Here is a 16,020-nt window from a genome sequence, read left to right on the forward strand (position 1 = left end):
GGAATCTGGCAAAAGATGTTTTTGCCATTTTTGGTAGGCAGTTGTATGAACAAAAGCAGTAGGACTTTCAGATGTTTTCAAGGGATTTTCTATTTAAAGTTTTTTAAGTTGATGACATTGAAGAGAAAAAAAGATTATCTTCAAAAATGTCAACACATTTAAATATCATTTGGTTATTAGAAGCTCAAAATATTAATAAGATATCAGGCTGGGTGTGGTGACTCATGCCTGTTATCCTAGCACTCTGGGAGGCTGAGGAGGGAGGATCACTAGAGCTGAAAAGTTCAAGACCAGCCTGAGCAAGAGTGAAACACCATCTACTAAAAATTGGAAAGTTAGCTGGGTGCAGTGGCATGCACCTATAGTCCCAGCTACTTGGGAGGCTGAGGCAGGAGTATAACTTGAGCTCAGGAGTTTGAACTATGGTGACACCACTGTACTCTAGCCAGGGCAACAAAGTGAGACTATTTCAAAAAATAAAAAAAAAAAAAGAAATCTTCCCTTTATTTAAATGACCAAACAGCAATAATATTGGTAATCCAGAAATTTGTTCATTAAAGAAATAGATCTTATCAGTTAGATTGCTTTTCCATGGACCTAACTTGCATTTTTTTTTTTTTTTTTTTTTTTGAGACTCTCACTCTGTTGCCCTGGGTACAGTGCAGTGGCATCATCATAGCTCAGTGCAACCTTACACTCCTGGGTTCAAGTGATCCTTCTGCCTCAGCCTCTCAAGTAGCTGGGACTACAGGCATGTGCCACCATGCCCAGCTAATTTGTTCTGTTTTCAATTGAAACAGGGTTTTGCTCTTCCTCAGGCTGGTCTTGAACTCCTGAGCTCAAGCAATCCAAAGCAATCCACCTGCCTCGGCCTCCCAGAGCAATAGGAATACGGGCTTGAACCACTGTGCTGGGCCTGACTTTGCAATTTTAAGACTGCTTTTTTTCTCTTTGACTTTTGGTTTGCTCTTTATGTGCTTTCTAAACTATTTAAGTTCTGCACCTATTATCCTATCTGAATAGCATGTATTTTTCTTAAACACATAACTGCAGTGGGGGAGTTTCCTTTAAAAGAAATTCTTTGTTGAAGTCTTAAAGCAGAGAATCTTTCTGTAATGTGAATGATTACTAACAACTGGGAATTTCTTAAGGATAGATGGAATTCCTGTTTACTTGTAACTTTTTAGGTGCATCCTAATGTTTTCCATTTTAGGTTTGGATTTCTCCTTTATTTCTCCCTCAGTAAGGATGACATGGCCCCCCCCTTTTTTTTTAAATATTACCATGAAAAAGAACAGTGGAGCTAAGAGGAGAGTGGTAAATTGTTGGTCCGAGATCATTCAGCATTTTAATAGACTAGATCTCACAACTCTTCAGTTTTAATGTCACAATTGCCGATCTTTTTCTTTAAATTATTGAACAAAATACAGATTTTAAAACGTTGCAAACAGTTTTAAACTTCAGGTAAAGAAATGACAACTTTTTTAGCATCCATTCATAAATTGAATGCTTATTATGCTAGGTGCAAGGAATCAAAATTAGTAAGAAGCTTTCAGAGCAGAAGCTATTAAAATGACCTACTTTTCTTATTATTTGACCTGCATTATGCCTTTTGTTTGATTTTCCAGAGAATAACATTTAAATTTTATAATTTTAAATAATGTTAGCTGGGCATAGTGGCTCACGCCTGTAATCCTAACACTTTGGGAGGCTGAGGCTAGAGGATGGCTTGAGCCCAGGAGTTTGATGCTGCAATGAGCTATGGTGATGCCCCTGTACTCTAGCCTGGGTGACAGAGTAAGACCCTGTCTCAAAAAAAAAAAAAAAAAAAAAATCTTGCCCTAAGTAAAAATTTTCTGCCTTACAATTAAGAAACAAAGGAGGGTAAAGGCAGTGCATCTGTTACTCTTTCTTCTGCCTTTACTCTTTATTGCAAATTGTGGTTTCTCTTCTACTCTCCCCCCCCCAGTCTTACATTAGACAATTACAATTTCTATTTGAGTTTTATAATGTGATTAATATTGTAGCTGTTAGAAATGTAAGGAGAAGTGCTAAGTTTAGGAGTGTCAGCTTTATGAATTTGGTCAGAATAGAATTTGTATTTTGAGAGAAATGTGATCACTTCTCAGTAGTTAAAAATTATAGATAGAATTATAGGTAAGAGGGCAAGGAAAGAGATATTTTCATTTTCTTGCTACTTTTTTTTTTACCGGTGGTTTTGGGAGACTAGCATTAAATGATGCACTGCCCTGTTTCTCTCAGATACCAGTCTTTATTTTTCAACTTGGACTTATTTAGGTGTCTTTAATTGAATTGGTTTCTGTAAACCCAGGGCCTATTTATTAGTTGGGAACTTTAACTATGGTTGTCATTCTGCTGCCTTAACCAATTGCTTTTTTTAAAAAAAATCATTTCTCCTCTGATGGCAATGGGGAAATAATAGAAAATCATTTTTGATGGTACTGTGCAAATTACCTTAGAAATATTATTTTCCAGCTTATAGATATATGTTACTTGAGAATCTCTGCATCTCATTTTATGTATTTCAGAGCTAGAAATACACAAAATTAGCTTGCTGTTAATAGAGGAAAGATCAGATCTGAAAATGAATGGCATAGACATAAAGAATAAGTAACCATTAGTGTTCTTTGTATTAAGTGTCTTTGTTCCTCTACTGCAATCAAATAATATCTTCTTTTATAAATATTATGGTAAAAGTTTGCTGAATATTGCTTGTTGGTATGTTTCCTATCTTCTTCTCCCTGCCTTCTTTGTCTATTCACATTTAATTGAGGCTGAACATCTATCTTCTGTTTCCTCTAAGATTCAAAATACAAAAACAAAACAAAACTTGCAATCTTTAGTATGAGTACTATTCATATATTAAAGTTACTTTTATGGTCTTTGAGAGAAGTGTTAAGTGGCAGTTAGAAAATGCTCTTAACCTTGTGCTCGATAGAGCCTTCATACATAAAGTATAACTCCTTTTAGAAATAAGAATATGATACATTTATGGAGAAATCTATATGTTGTTGGGTGAAATCTTGATATGTGGAGTAAGGTTTTATTTATGAGTTAGAAAGTCTTTTACTACCATAGGGATCTATTTGGTTAACTGAGTCATATACTCAAACCAGGAATTAGACTCTCTTAGTTTTTCAGGTATATTGTCGCCTGTTGCAAATACTGTTAAAATCTTTAATGGAAGAACATCTTTAAGTTTTCAAATTGCCAACATAGAGAAAATTTCTCTTTTCTTCAGAGAGCCTAGGTCAGGATTTATAGTTTCTGGGTGTATGTTTTAAATGGCTTTACATTTTTGACTTTTTCTTTTTGACAGGAGTCTTTTAGTCCTGCTATACAGCTGCACCTTGTACATCAAGCTCCATGTAATGTTCCTCCTTACCTCTCAAAGAATGAATCAACTCTCGGGGACCTCTTACTGGGCTTTCTTAAATATTATGCTACAGAATTTGAGTAAGTAAAACTTTGTGTTTACTCATTTGTATATAAGTGAGTGCTATGAATTTGATCGAAAGCTGTATTTGTCAATTGTAGTGCTACAAACTTGTCCAGAAATATAGAGTTAATAAAATTGAATATGTAATGACTAATTATTAGAAACTAAATAGATTTCATATTCCTAACTAATAAAAGAATTGTAGCTCAATAAGTCCAATTTTAGTTGGTTTCAGTAGTGATCTCATTTTATGTTAAGTGCCTTATTCCATAGTAGGGCCTCTGTAGGCCTTAAGTGTTGGTTCTAAGTAGGTGCTGTATTGTTTGGAACATCTCTTTTCTAGGAACTTAAAATGCATAGTAAAAAGCACAACCAAGACAACTTAGAAAAGATCTATTTAATACTTCATGTCTGAATAAATAGTTGTGTTAGTATGATATACTAATCAAGAAATACATCTTTTCGTTCTTTTGTTTTGTTTTTTTTTGAGGGTGATATGAAACAAAAGGTATAATCAGGCTGGACAGAACTGAAAGAACTTCTAAATGAGTTCTAAGACCTGATAGAGTTGAATTAGGGGTTGTTCGTAGCTCTTCTGATCAATCTGGGAAAACTTGAAGGAGAAAAAGAGAAGATTTAGGAATTGTACAGAGTTAGAGGTGGGTACAGTGACCATAGGATACCACTTTGAAGAAGTTTGGAGGGGGGAGTAAAGAATAATCAGGCCGGGCGTGGTGACTCACGCCTGTAATCCTAGCACTCTGGGAGGCCGAGGTGGGCGGATTCCTGGAGGTCAGGAGTTTGAAACCAGCCTGAGCAAGAGCGAGACCCCGACTCTACTATAAATAGAAAGAATTGGCCAACTAATATATATAGAAAAAATCAGCTGGGCATCGTGGCACATGCCTATAGTCACAGCTACTTGGGAGGCTGAGACAGTAGGATTGCTTGAGCCCAGGAGTTTGAGGTTGCTGTGAGCTAGGCTGATGCCACGGCATTCACTCTAGCCTGGGCAACAAAGCGTGACTCTGTCTCAAAAAATCATCATCATCATCATCATAATAATAAATTGCTATTACTAGGTGGGAAAAATGGCTCAAAGCAGATTATATTTATTATCTCATTCACTGTATGTAATAGCCATATGATGTGGTATAATTATGCCCATTTTACTAGTGAGGCATATAGAGAGATGAAGTAACTTGCCCAAGATCACATAGCTAGTAAGGGTAGTATTTCAGAAGATTTGCTTACAAACGTCATACTTAAAAATGATACTTTATTGCAATTTTGATATTGTCTTTTCTGCTATGATGCAGGTAGCTCTGAAGAAATTTGACTCATGAGATGATTTGAAATGTAGGACATAGGAAGAAATATTACCCAAATTCTTCAATGTAACACTTATACCAGACTGTGCCAGTTTTGTTTGCAGTTGGATCCCCAGTACCTAGCCCAGTGCCAGATAGTGGATACTTAAAAAGTACTAATTTTGAAGTAGAAGATAAGATCTTGACATGATTCAAAGCTCCTTAAAGTGACTAAAACCTTACTGAATTAGGTTAGGTAAAGGAGTAGGAAAAGTGCTAGAGGAAAGTAGTTCAGTAAGAATGAAATTACAATAATCCAGATTAAAAATTATCAAGATCTGGAAAAAAAATTATCAGGATCTGAATGTAAGTACAGGCAACAAAAATAAAAAGAGAGGAGCCTTCATTTATATTAAGATGAAGAAAGATTAAAGACTGTATGAGACATGGGACATATAGAGACTATAAAGTTTTGATGATTATTCTAGAGTTCCTTTTTAAGATACTGCAATAATCACAAATGTTTAGTAAGTATTCACCTAGTATCCTGTAGTATACTGATTGATTGCTGTGGATTTCATTTAATCCTCACAATGGCCCCTGTCAAGTTTAAGGAATTTGTGTACATGAAACTTGCCCATAGAAATGCAGCTAGATCATGAGAGAACTGGCATTCTAATTCAAGCGTGACTCCAAAACCACCTTCTTAATTGTTAGACTGTAGTGGCATCATCTGTTGTGTTATATAAGTTAGGATTGTGTGATGTTTGTGGAGGGGGAAAATGATTCACAGAAGAAAGATATATTTCTGCCATGTATATTTAGGATCAGAGTATCTAGATACAAATATCTTGAGAATCAGCTGCTTTGTTGAATTGAAACAAGATGGTAGATGTGTAGGTTTGTGTGTTAGTTTAATATTAATGAGTGCTAGCTCGTTGGGCCAAATGATACTGGCTAGGATGCTGATGCTTGGAAAGAGGTTTTGAAACTTTATCATATAGTGTATTTATCATTTCCTGTGAGATATTTTCAGAAATTTGACTGTAGGGAGCACAGCCAAGAATGTAGCCATGGTAATGAGCTAGGTGCCTTATAAAAGAATTCTGGCAACTGTTAAAAATGTTTATAAGGAATTCTTCTGAACTTTGAAATATTTAATTAAAAAATTATCTTTATGGCCGGGCGTGGTGGCTCACGCCTGTAATCCTAGTACTCTGGGAGGCTGAGGTGGACAAATCGTTTGAGCTCAAGAGTTCGAGACCAGCCTAAGCAAGAGCGAGACCTTGTCTCTACTAAAAAAATAGAAAGAAATTAGTTGTACAACTAAAAATATATAGAAAAAATTAGCCGGGCATGGTGGTGCATGCCTGTAGTCCTAGCTACACAGGAGGCTGAGGCAGGAGGATCACTGAGCCCAGGAGTTTGAGGTTGCTGTGAGCTAGGCTGATGCCATTGCACTCTAATCCGGGCAACAGAGTGAGACTCTGTCTCAAAAAAAAAATTCTCTTTACTGAAAGACAGAGAATTAAATACCAGTTAAGGAATGCTTGAATATATGTTATAAATCTTGCAGAAGTTTTATGTGGTCCTTTAAATCTACTAATTTTTCTTACCTCTTCACTCACACTTTGCTGCTGGAAAATTATTAAAATGAAGCCAGGCTTCTAGAACTATGCCTGGAAATAGGGAACTAACAAAAGAGGAGAAAAGGATCAGGTGACCCAGGGACTTTAGAAAACACAATCCAAATGTACTCAGTTTTTATTTTAACAAAAGAAAGATTCAAGTTATAAATATCTTATAGACTCATAGAATACTGTAGATTCTAAGAACCTTAAAAGGTTATAATCCTCTTTATTACTTGGGTACCTAAATTTTATGTCATTACTGCAGGTCTGTCTGTTGAATTAAAAATAATACATACATAAATATATGAATCTTTAAGGAAATATGAAGGCCTAAATTTTCTATCTCCTTCCTTATTCTGATTCTTTTTTTTCAATAAATATTCATTGAGTGCCTACTATGTACCAAGCTATTTTTTATGCACTGGGGATATAGCAGTTAACAAAACATGCAAAAATTTTTACCTTTATGGAGTATGGAGAGATAGACAATAAACAAATGAAATGTATAGGGTGTTTGATTATGGTAAGTGGAGAAAAATAAAGCAAAAGCAAAAAAGGGGTTCTGTTGTACCCAGTGGTTGCAATTTTAATACCTATAATATTGTAATTTAATATCTAATGTTGTGAAGGAAAATCCCACTCTGAAAAGGTGACTTTCATATAAAAACCTGATGGAGTGGAAGATGTGAGTTAATGTGGCTATCTGAGAGGAGAGCTTTCCAAGCAAAAGAGAAAGCAAGTGCAAAGACCTTCTGATGGGGTTTGCTTAATATGTTAAAGGAACAGTAGGGGGGCTACTGTGACTAGAAGAGAGTAGAAGGAAATGACATCAGAGAGTTCAGGAAGTCCAATCATATGGGGTCTTTTAGTTAATTCTGATGAGTTTGGCTTTTCCTCTGGGTAATAATGGGAAACTGGAGAGGTTTCAGTAAAGACATGATGTTTTCTGATCTAGGTTATAACAGGTTCATTCTGGCTGCTGGATAAGAATCGACTGAAGACAGCCAAGGGCAGAAGCAGGGGGACTACTTAGAAGAATATTGCAGTAGTCTAAGAGAAATGATGTGGCTTGGATGAACATGGTTGCAGTAGAAGTGGATGAAAAATGGTCAGATTCCATTTGTGTTTTGATTTGCAGCAGATTAGATGTTCAGTGAGAAAGAAAAGAGTCAAGGATGACTTCTGTTTTTTTGGCCCAAGCAATAGGAAGGATGGAATTGTTCTTAGGTTTGATAAAGAAGACTAAAGAGGAGCATTGTTGATTTTGAACCTTTTAAGATTGAGATACCTATAAGATGTTCAAGTGGAGATATTAAGTAGACAGTTGGATATACAAGCCCAGAGTTCAGGAGAGAGGTTGCAGAGCTATATATATTTGGGAATTGTCAGCAGATAGATGGTAATTTTTGTTTTTTAAGAGATGGGGTCTCACTATGTTGCCCAGGCTTGTCTTTAACTCCTGGCCTCAAGTGATCCTCCCGCCTCAGCCTCCCAGAGTGTTAGGATTACAGATACGAGCCACTGCACCCAGCCCTCATGTTGTGATGATTAGAAACATTTAGTAATTTGGAAATACTTAAAAGTTCTTTGAAAATGCAGTGGATTGAATTGGTCTAAATGGTAGTGACTCAAAATACTCTTTTTTTTTCTTTTTGAAGTACTTCAAATGATATAGTCGTTTTAAGTAATTGCGTTACGTGGATTGATTATAGGTTGAAGCTTAAATGATATGTGGTTAGGGATGATCAAGAAAATGAATATATATATCACATAGGCCGGGCACGGTGGCTCACACCTGTAATCTTAGCACTCTGGGAGGCTGAGGCAGGTGGATTGCTCGAGGTCAGGAGTTCGAAACCAGCCTGAGCAAGAGTGAGACCCCGTCTCTACTATAAAAATAGAAAGAAATGAATTGGGCAACTAATATATATAGAAAAAATGAGCCGGGCATGGTGGTGCATGCCTGTAGTCCCAGCTACTTTGGAGGCTGAGGTAGAAGGATTGCTTGAGCCCAGGAGTTTGAGGTTGCTGTGAGCTAGGCTGATGCCACGGCATTCACTCTAGCCTGGGCAACAGAGTGAGACTCTGTCTCCAAAGGAAAAAAAAAAAAAAAAATATATATATATATATATATATCACATATTATTTCTGTGACCCAGTTTAGAACCAAGTAGTGGCATGTAATGTAAATTCAAGAAGTTTTAATAGAAATGTAGTAGTGAAGATAGAGTGCTTTTGATTTAAGGAAATAAAAGTTGGGTTAATAATTTAACAACAGGATATAGTATTTCAATATTCTAAACTCTTCTGAAAGAAAAAAAATCTATGCCTTTTAAAAATAATGTTTACAATTTTAATTTTGCAGATTTAATTGTCTGATAAGCTGATATTTAAAAAAATAGTCTCAGGGGAAAAGTTCATTTTATTAGTAAAATTTTACTTAATTGGTACAAAGTGAAGTAATGCAAAGTTTAATACTGTAACCTTGGTTCAGGTATATGGTTATATAACTCTCCTCTTTACATTGTTATAGTTGAAAAAAATTTGGAAATATTTGGAGTAATAGAGCGGGGTGCTTCTTTTCAGTTTGAAGTCCATACTAATAATGGAACTACAATAAAGTATTTACAGACTCCTCTTGATCAGAACAAAAATAAGAATCCCACTTTCAGGATGCTTTGTGATGATCAGAAATGCAGTATTTTTCTTGCATATTTATTATGTGGAAATTAAGCACATTTCCAGAAGCAAATGCCAAACTGGACTCATGATTATATTCTTATAGATTCTCCATCTGATAGAGAAAGGATAAGGTGAGTGTTCGAAGGTCCTGAGCTGTGGTCTTTCTCTGTTTGCTGAAATGGTAGAGAAAGCTAAATACTGCTAAAAAGATATCAACTATTACTCATCAACTTAATTTTTCTCTTATATACAAGCTGAGTGGTCATACATGTTTTAGCATGTTTCTTGGAAAAAAGAAGATACTCTTGTAGTAACTGTTAGAAATGTAGAGAAATTTGAAAAAAAAAACTCTAAAAAACAAAATATATGCCTTCTGCTCAGTGGTGAATGAAAAAAATGTAGTTAGTATTAATAAAGACTGGATAATTTATCTTTAGGACTACTGATGAAATTGTTTTACTTGAATAAAATTTCATTAACAGCTGTATCTGATACACAGCAATAAGAGTATATCGAGTATACTGTATATTGAGTAAACAGTATATAGAGTATTTTATTTTCCTGAAAAAGCATTTGTAATACTTCTATTGGAAAATTTCAAAATTTTCTCCTAAATCATACAAATAAAGATGCACCTGAACAAAAATTATTTAATGATACCAGAAAACAGCACAAAAAGATTACCTCTCTCAACAAATAAATTCTTACTGGGGTGTTAACAGTGAGCATAGTTGTTACAGTTTTTGGTCCCTTTCACTTTATTTTTCACATTACTTCATTTATTTAGTAAGTACATATTGAATACCTGGTGTGTACTAAGCAACTAGGTGAAACAGTGAGAAAAATAGATAAATATTCAGCATCTTTCATTCTACTTGGGGAAGACACACGATAAACAATAACATAGTAAATAGTGTTTATAAATAAAATTATTAGAAGATGACGAGCACTATGGAGAAAAAATTAGAGGAGGGAAATGGGGATTGTGGTGCTGAAGGTTGAGGCAAGTTTTGGTATGCTGTATGAAAATCAGCATAGGCCTTACTAGGGAAATTATGAAAATGGTTAACGTGATTAATTTTTTTTTTTATAGCTGGAATAGTCAAATGATTTCAGTTCGTGAAGCCAAAGCCATTCCGAGGCCTGATGGTATTGAATGGAGAAATAAATACATTTGTGTAGAAGGTAGTTTTCCTGTGACTACTATGTATTTAGCATCCAGTTATCATCATGGTACTGAGAAAATTACTTGAGTAATTTTAGGGTTGTATTTCATTTAAAGGTAATACATTTGTGTCCTGAAGTGATTTACAAGTTTTTTAACTTTAAATTTTTTAAAATTATTTAAAATTCTTGTTGGGAGAAATAATAAACACAAATTTGCGCATTTAACTTTTTTAGTTGGTAATATTTGAGCAGTCTTTATGCATCCCCCATACTTAAGGTAAATTGTCACTTAATTTTATGAGTTAGAGATGGAAGAAAATCTTTATATGATGATTCTTATATTGAAATAAAATGAGTTCGTTTATAATCTTTAATACTTAAAATATTGTTACTTAATGCAACCTAGATTTTTATGAATAGAATTTGTTTACTTTAAGAATTAAAGGATCAGAAGATACTTTATTCTATAAAATTTATTTACATGTAGTTGAATGTATCTTTGAGACATTTTCTTTAGTCAATGGGAAACTGACTTCAAGAGGCAAAATTGTTCACACAGATGGCAAATTGAAGACCTTTCTAAGTCTCGAGGTTAAAAAAGAATAGAGAATCAGGATTTGTAGAAAACATCAGATTTAGGATATTTTAATCGTGGATTATATGCAGCATCTTAAGAGTTTGTGACTATGAAATTACATCTCTTGCTTTGGTGTTTGGTTTGCTAATAAATTGCACAGTGGATGTATATTACTTAAGTTACTTGTGTTCTTTTGAATATTAAACACTATTGTAAAGTGCTATGAATGATGCAGTCTGATACAATTTGGCATATGGCCTCATTCTATTAAAGAAAAAACCCACGATATCGTGACAGTAAATTCCTTTTAAAAATAGCCTTTCTCAGCAATAAAGCATAAGCAAAAGGAACTTTTAAACTTATGAGCCTGCTTAGAATATATGACAGATCTAAAGTTAACCTCTCCATCAGATTTCCTATTCTTCCATACTTTTTCCAGGTTTTCCCCCTCAGTTACCTTTCTTCTTTCCAGCAGCTTCATTCTTTTTCTCTCTAGTCCCTCCCTTTCAGTTTTAAGGCATACATAGGTCTTCTCATCCTTGAAAGATACTCTTAATTTGATCCTATTGTCTCTTGTAAGTATTTTTTTCCTTCTCTTTTCAGTGCCAAAATTCTTAATCTCTAGTAATTTTTACATACGACTGGCATTATTTTAGTCATCCCATCTACCTCCTAATACCTTTAATTTACCCTAATTTACCCTCTACTCACTGTTATCTTCAGTTTCCTCATCCTCTTCTGGTTTCTTCCTTTCTGTCTCTATATATAGACTCTTTTATCATGTGGGTGAAGGGTGAGTGAGATGGGGATGCAGATGTGGAAGGTAGATAAGTTGGAAACACACATGCATAAAAACTGTTCCTTTGGCCGGGCGCTGTGGCTCACGCCTGTAATCCTAGCTCTTGGGAGGCCGAGGCGGGCGGATTGCTCAAGGTCAGGAGTTCAAAACCAGCCTGAGCAAGAGCGAGACCCCGTCTCTACTATAAATAGAAAGAAATTAATTGGCCAACTGATATATATATAAAAAATTAGCCGGGCATGGTGGCGCATGCCTGTAGTCCCAGCTACCCGGGAGGCTGAGGCAGAAGGATCACTCGAGCCCAGGAGTTTGAGGTTGCTGTGAGCTAGGACGCCACGGCACTCACTCTAGCCTGGGCAACAAAGCGAGACTCTGTCTCAAAAAAAAAAACAAAAAAAAAAACTGTTCCTTTGTTTTCTTCCTGTCTTCTTTGTTTGCTATTCTGTTTTTCTTTCTATGGCAAAATTCTCATACAGGTTATTGTTCTCTTGCATGTTTGTCTAAAGCATCCACTCACATCTCCTTGCACTCCTTGTCTACTATTTTCCACGGTATTGAACCTCCACTTTCAAAGGTTATTGTCCTTTCTCCAGCTGAACAAATCAGCTTTTAAATTAAAATTAAAGATTACCTCTCTGTGATATTTGACATTGACCACCTTTTTTGGATATAGTGCTTTATTCTTTTTGATAACTTTTTTCTTTAACATTTCTTTTTCCCTAAGAATAGGTCCTCACCCTCTAATTTTTCAGATATTTCATCTACTTTTATGATTTGAACTTAACATAACTATGCTAATGACTTTCATTTTCAGTCATTCTTTCCCCTGAATTCTATCTACCTTATTAGACAGTTCATACCTATATTAAACATTTCTATATGCATAAGTCTAATAAAGAGTAGGTCAAAAACTGTCACATTCACAATTTCATATAGCTGAATCTAATAAGAGAAACTGAAGCTCTTATTTTAATACGTTTTTCTTTACATGTGCATTTAACATTGCAGAACCTTTTGATGGAACAAATACAGCCAGAGCTGTGCATGAAAAGCAGAAGTTTGACATGATCAAGGATCAATTTTTAAAGGTAAACAATGCATCAGATTAACTCTAAAAATGTTAGTAGACTAGTATGCTTTAAAAATGGAAAAATATGTATGTAATAGGTTGGAATCGTTCTGGTTTCTGTTTTGTGAAGCCATTAAAGTAGCACAATAGGGAATTTATTGCTTGAATTTAGATAAACTTTTTCTCCAGAGAGATCTGGTTCTGTTTTCATTAACATTGCTTTGACCTTCTTAGAAATAAACATTTTCATAATGAGCTTATTAAACTCTCAAAATGAATGAATAAAACCTAATGGACTTTTTTTCTTCCTTAAAATATTGAGGAGTTTATTGTAGTTTTAGAAGGAAGATGATGTCTATTCATGCTTTTTCTTCTGTATACCCCACTGTCACAGAAATTAGAGTACCATTTATCTTTGTTTATATTTTGAAAAGTTAGAAAAACTGTATGTTTGTCCACAATATGAATTTATTTAATCAGTGGTGTTGCTAGATATGGTCACTGTCTTTAAGAAATTCCACAATGCAGTGTAGAAATGCATTGATAGAAATATGTACTATGAGACAGAGGAGGGAAAACTTTGTAGAAGAAAAAGATGAGAGAACTGTGAAGATCATTTTAGGGGCATATTTTTTTCATTATCTGACATGCAAGTGGACTTTATTTTAATGGTAATTTAAAATTCAAGTATTATATTAAAAGCTATCCTTCAAATTAGGCTTTCTTAATTTGCCAACCAGAAATGAAATTTTGTCCTGCAGAATTTCTTTTGCTTTAAAACAAGTACCTAAGAGGCAGTATTTTTGTCTATTAGATAAAATTGAGAACTCAAAAATATCATTGCTGCATTGCTGTTCTTATGATGGGTGAGCTTTCATTTAGGATTGTTTAGCTGTAAAACTAGTAGTTTTAGTCAATTGAGTAACTGAATTGAGAATAAAATACGAAGACGTGGAGCCACCAAGTAGTGAGCTATGTTTTTAGCTTGTGAACAGGAATTTCAGTTTCTTTTCTTTTCCTTATAAATTCTATTCACTGCTCTTTTCCAGAGGCATGCATAAAGTGATTTATTATAGGTTTATTCTCTCCTTTATAAATAATATTTTTAATTGAAAAAGCTGGTAAAGATGTGGGACAGTCAATCAAATAATTGAAGTAATCCTCCCATTCTCAAATCCAAAGGTTTTGTTTTAATTACCTTGCTATTTTAGGTGAAATTATTTAATCTGTGAACAAATGTTAATATTGTCAGTTGTATCTTCTTGTACCACCTGTGTGCCCTTTTCTTTATTAATGAATTGGAACCACACTGGTATAGAGTTTTCAAATAACATTTTCATTTCTGATAACAAAAACAATGGTTTTATTATATTAAAAACTTGGGAAGTAAAAACTCAAAGAAGAAAAAAATTATCAAAAATTCTATCACCTAGAGAGAACCATTGTTAACATTCTTTTAAATTCTTTCAGTCTTTTGTTTTGTATATTTTAGGCTTTAGGAATGATTTTTCTTTCTCTCCCAGTCATGGCACAGGTTGAAAAACAAACGAGATTTGAACAGTATACTACCTTCAAGAACTGCTATCCTGAAAAGATAACTGACCTCTATTTCTTAATAATTCTTCCAAGAAATAAAGAATAATACTTATGTTATAATGCATTTTGTTTACCTCCATCATGATTTCTTTTTCTTGTTTTCATGTTTTATTTTTAAAAAGACATATAAAGATTACATATTTTATTATGACATTTCCTAATAAAACCCTTTGATTTAAAATTGTATTTTTGAAAATGTTTACATTGCTGATTAGTAGTATTATGGCATGAATTTTCAGGAGATCAGATAAATATATTTTGAGAAATTACCTGAACAAATAAAAGGTTTTTGATATAACTTCATTAATTGTATCACATGCTATAGTGACGGGTGGAATTTTGGAAAGGATCTAATTCCATACATGCTTAAAGTATAACCTACAGTAGATAGTTTGTTGTCTTAGTCTGTTCTAGTAAAGTGAAGATTCAAGTCAGTTATTCAGTTACTTGAAGCAAAATGAAATCTCTTATTTCAGTGAAATCACTGCAAAATCATGAAATACTGGACAATTGCCTTCAGTCTTCACTTGACTCACTGGGATAGACTGAGGCTTTGGGTGTGTTTATATTAGCATTTCATTAGTACTTCACATGCTTTTGATGTACTCTTGAGATTGCTCTAAATTTTGTATTGAAACAACAATACATTTTGCACTGTAGTAATAGGAGCACTAACTATTACAACAGTTAGTGAATTGTTTTAAAGAATCAGTTCAGTGTAGACATTTTGAATAGATTAAGTCTCCTGTGCTTTATGATGGCTTAGTGCAATGTGCACTTTTGCTTTACTTCCCATTTTCCTGCTCTATTTCCCCTGTGACATGAAACAACAAACTGAAAGGTCAGAATTAGGATTATATCCTGTTTGTAGTATCAGATTTTTTTTCTGTGTACAATTATAGGATTGTAATCTAAACTGGAATTTTTAGGCAATAAGCCACTACAAAATGTTTTAGATAAGACACAATAAAATTATTATAAATAAAAGCTTAATATTTGTAAAATTATCTTTTGTAGTATTTCTTTTCCACATAAAAGACATAGTGGTGGCTGCTAAAACTACAGTGTTTGTTAAGGTGGTTTTTGACTTATGTAAATATTTGTAAATTGGTCAGTACCTGTAAATTTAAATGTAAAAAGTAATCTTGAAAACTGTTTTAACTTTTTCAAAAGGACTATGTACAACTTCTTTTTAGACCTGCTGTAGTACAGTTTGTACCTCTAATGTATTTTTTTTTTGCAGACGCTAAAACTTGCTTTTCTTTGACTTGTAAAAGGTCCACATTTTGATTTTCTTCTTTGTTTAAATTTTTGTATGACATCAAATGGAATAAAGTTTATATACGGAAATTGTTGAGGTGTTGTTTTTTTTTTTCTGTGAAAGTCTTTACTTTTGAGATGAGATTGAGGCTGTAGTTATCTAGAACTGAACTAAATCTAATTATTATACTTGATTATTTAGAGATTACAGAGAATCTTGGAATCAAGTTCATTTGTGGTTAAGCCAGCTAACTACATCAATACTTATTTCTCTTGGCCTTATTAGAAATGAAGCTTTCCACATAGGTGAAGTTTTTAGATTAGTGATGTGTAACACTTTTAATGCACTTGAGCTTTTTATATTCATTTTCTTAGAAATTTTCTTAAAATTTATTATATACTCAGCAGTTCTTTATCAGAATATATTGAATAGAATTAATATTCTAGTGATATTCTTAGTAATCACTAT

The 16,020-nt window shown here is 33.9% G+C and overlaps 1 protein-coding gene across 4 annotated transcripts in view; it reads left to right on the forward strand.

Annotated features, from left to right (window-relative positions):
• Window positions 1–15,641, forward strand: part of TENT2 (terminal nucleotidyltransferase 2) — a 64,892-nt gene extending 49,251 nt beyond the window's left edge. For 2 of the 4 annotated variants that reach the window (XM_012766778.3, XM_012766782.3), the window contains exons 13-16: window positions 3,341–3,477; window positions 10,177–10,268; window positions 12,635–12,714; window positions 14,219–15,641. In XM_012766778.3, the coding sequence (XP_012622232.1) occupies window positions 3,341–3,477; window positions 10,177–10,268; window positions 12,635–12,714; window positions 14,219–14,293 (384 nt within the window). In that variant the 3' untranslated portion in view covers window positions 14,294–15,641. Of the gene's footprint in view, window positions 1–3,340; window positions 3,478–9,186; window positions 9,215–10,176; window positions 10,269–12,634; window positions 12,715–14,218 lie in introns of those variants that run through there. The other 2 variants (XR_001154662.3, XM_076008143.1) reach the window with 2 other exon arrangements.
• Window positions 15,642–16,020: the final 379 nt, after the last annotated feature.

The sequence above is a fragment of the Microcebus murinus genome, chromosome 11 (genome assembly GCF_040939455.1).
Source record: "Microcebus murinus isolate Inina chromosome 11, M.murinus_Inina_mat1.0, whole genome shotgun sequence".
Taxonomy (NCBI): Eukaryota; Metazoa; Chordata; class Mammalia; order Primates; family Cheirogaleidae; genus Microcebus; species Microcebus murinus.